Source organism: Balaenoptera borealis (genome assembly GCF_965194805.1).
Source record: "Balaenoptera borealis genome assembly, contig: HAP1_SCAFFOLD_550, whole genome shotgun sequence".
NCBI lineage: Eukaryota > Metazoa > Chordata > Mammalia > Artiodactyla > Balaenopteridae > Balaenoptera > Balaenoptera borealis.
In genome coordinates, this window is record NW_028123647.1 from 254,063 (window position 1) to 257,357 (window position 3,295).

The window sequence follows — 3,295 nt, forward strand, 5'->3', positions numbered from 1 at the left end:
CCTGCAGTATGGGTTTGAAATGCTGCTCCCTGTGGCACTGGAGAAGAGAGTGCGAGTAGTCTGGGTGGGAGCTACCCAGGTGAAGGAGAGGAAGGGAGGGAGGGAAGGAATGTTAAAGTGAAGGTATTGAGAGAGATGAGGAGACAGTGCCTTTCAGACAGTAAGATGACAGATGCTCAGTGCTCAACAGGGAAGTGGACCGAAAACCCTTAAAATCAGAAGCAGAGGTGGGCAAAGGGCGCTGCTGGATGGGCCAGAACACACTGATCTCTGTTTATGGTATTACTGTTTTAACTCAAAGGAAGCATTGCAACCTTGAACTATCAACCACCTCTTCTCTATTTTTGGTTTTGGACAGGGCCATCAGAGAATGTTTCCCGAAGTTGTTATGCCTGGTAAGTGCCTACGTAGATCATTGTCTCTTACGAATGTCGGTGGCCTCTGCACCTGCCCTCAAGCCCTTTGGGTCTTGCCTAGATCACATATTAGCATCAGAACCTTAACCATTTTGGGGGGCATGGACTCCTGAAAATGACATGGATAGACTTGCTGGAAAAATACCCATAAATACACACACGCACACACACAAGTTGAATATAACACTAGAGACTTCCAGGACCTCATGATGAAGACATCCAGTGTAAGCTTTCCCATGGAATTTCCAGGGCCCTTTCACACCTGATCTCTGACCCTCACCCTCCTGGGCCCATCCTTTTCCCGGATCATCCAGGGCAACTCCCCTGGTCTCCACTCCTGACTTCCTCTTCCCTTCTCCAGGATGGCCAGGAGTTACCGTCACCAGTTACCGTTGATGTTGACACTCCCTGCGTATTAAAGCCCTGCAAGGTGAGGAAGAGGATCAAACAACATTTGGGGTGTTGCAGGGAGGCTTTATCCACTGCATAGTCTCAAATGCCATTTGATTCCAGGGCAGCTACTTTGGATCTGATGAGCTGAAGAGACAAGTCCTGCAATTCCTGCAGCAGTAAGTACCTCTGGGAAGCTGAGCAAGGGTGGAAAGGCGAGGACAGGTGAGGCCACCTAAGCACAGGTCTGCTCAGGGGAGTTTCCAAGTCTCATTTGAGGTCCAGACCACAGAGATAGACTGTCCTCATTGCTCCCGCTCAGGTTCTACTTGATCCATGACTGTGGAGACCGACAGGGTCTCGTGGGTGCTTATCACGAGGAGGCCTGCTTCTCCCTGACCATTCCCTTCCACCCCGAGGACCCAGCCCCGTGAGTATCACAGCACAGGCTCTGCTCCTGGGCCGTGTGGCTCCCCAGGAGACACAGGCCAGCTCCTGCAGACACCCACCACCCACTGTTGCTCTTTGTCTCCTAGAAGCAGCTTGTGCGAGTACTTCAAGGACAGCCGGAATATGAAGAAGCTCACGGACCCCCGTGAGTGGGTGATGGGAAGACTGGGTGGGAAAGGGCGGTGAAGGGGTCAATCATAGGGCCCAGGCCGTGGCAGCCCCAGACCGTCGCTCGCTTCCCCTCCCCTCACAGACCTGCGGGTCCAGCTGCTGAAGCACACAAATCATGTCATTGTGCACACCCTCTGTGTGTTGCCCAAGACTCAGCATGACTTAAGCTCCTTCGTGGTGGACACGTGGTTCCAGACGGTGAGCGCCTGCTTCCTCCCTCGGGCGGGCCCAGGAAGCCGCAGGTGGGTAGGAGGTGCAGGTGGTGACTGGGCGCCTGGGCTCTTCCCTTTCAGGAAACGATGCTCTGCTTCTCCGTCAGCGGGGTGTTCAAGGAAGGTGAGTGTGTGTAGATCCCCACCCCAGATGCCCCACTGCTGCCTCCCCCTGGCCAGGCTCACTCCCAGAACCACCCAGCTTCCCTGACCCCTTCCCTTCCCTTCCCCTCCCCTCCCCTCCCCTCCCCTTCCCCACTGTGTTCTCCAGCCCTCATGCTTCCCACAGACAAACCAGGTCTGAGCTGTGTCCATGCCTGTCTGCCCTGCACACCCTGGGCGTTGGGGACACAGGCTGCGGAGTTTGGTGGCTCTCATCCCAGATACTCACTCTGAGAACTTGGGCCTTTACTTAACCTCTCAGTTTCCTCATTTGCAAAATGGGGTAGTAGTATCCACCTCTTGGGCGGCTGTGAAAAACGCATCCCGTGAACCTGTGTAGTGGTTGTCAGGGGCCCTGTCACTGGGCGCAGACTGCTCCTATAGTTGCCCACCCGATTCCCGACACCCTGGCCCCCGTGAACAAATGCCCTCTCAGCATGAGTGTCCAGTCACAGCCTGACTGGGGACCGCCGGTTGAGCGTGTACAGCACGTGCGGCTCTAAGGGGTACTGTTGTTTGTTTGCTGTTGAAGTGGAAGGAAGTTCTCAGGGCTGTGTGCGTGCCTTCACCCGGACCTTCATCGCTACCCCTGCCAGCTACTCCAGGTGAGAGCCCTGTTGTGGGCGGGAATGCCCATCCCCGCCTGGGCTCAGGGGCTTGGGAATGTGGTGGCACAGACCTTAGGTTTACTCGTTATTGTGGAAAGCCAGCAGGGAGATCTCAGGAGCAGTCTAGCCTAGTGGTTAAGAAGAGCATGGGCTCTGGAATCGGCCTATGCGTTCTCTCCTTGACCCAACACTCACTCGCTGTGTGACCTTGGTCAAGTCACATGACCTCTCTGTGACTCAGTGTCTTCTTCCGAGAATGGGGATCAGAGCGTCCACCCCTTGGGCTGTGGTAAAGGGTAAATGCAAAATTGCCCATGGGTTGGGGATAAACCTATAAATCGAGTGAGGGTGGTGGACAGTCTCTCCAAAGGTGGGCTCTGTGGGGAGGGCCAGAGGGACCAGTCAAGGAACCCGGGAGACAGACACAGGAGGGGCGTGGGAGGAACCTGGCTGCTGAGTGCCAGTGGGAGCAGAGTCAATATTGGGGGTGTGGATGTCCATCCAGCAGTTGTCTGAGGGCCCACTTTTCCTTCAATCTGCGCATCGTGAATGACGAGCTGTTTGTGAGGGACGCCAGCCCCAGTGAGACCCAGAGTGTGTTCTCCATCCCAGTGCCTACGCCCACCTCCAGCTCCATGCACACCCTCTCCCAGGGGCAGCAGGACATCATGCAGTCGTCCTCCACCCCACCTGAGGTGAACCTCTAGTGGAATCAGAAGTGAGTGCTGGGTTTGCGTGGGCATAGGAGGGAGCTGGGAGGAGTAGAGGGGTGATTAATGGGAACTTGAAGGTAATTATTTTACATCTATTTTTTTCTTACAAACGTTTAGTTGTGAGACATTCCCTAATTTCATACTAATACCTTTCCATGTATTATAAAATACAG

The 3,295-nt window shown here is 54.7% G+C and overlaps 1 protein-coding gene across 1 annotated transcript; it reads left to right on the plus strand.

Moving 5' to 3' along the window:
- The first annotated feature begins 447 nt into the window (after positions 1-447).
- LOC309621518 (nuclear RNA export factor 3-like) lies at positions 448-2,758 on the plus strand. The gene is made up of 5 exons (XM_082408959.1): positions 448-1,236; positions 1,343-1,401; positions 1,510-1,625; positions 1,721-1,763; positions 2,334-2,758. The coding sequence occupies exons 2-5, from the start codon at positions 1,380-1,382 to the stop codon at positions 2,408-2,410; spliced, it is 258 nt and encodes an 85-aa protein (XP_082265085.1). The 5' UTR covers positions 448-1,236; positions 1,343-1,379; the 3' UTR covers positions 2,411-2,758.
- Positions 2,759-3,295: the final 537 nt, after the last annotated feature.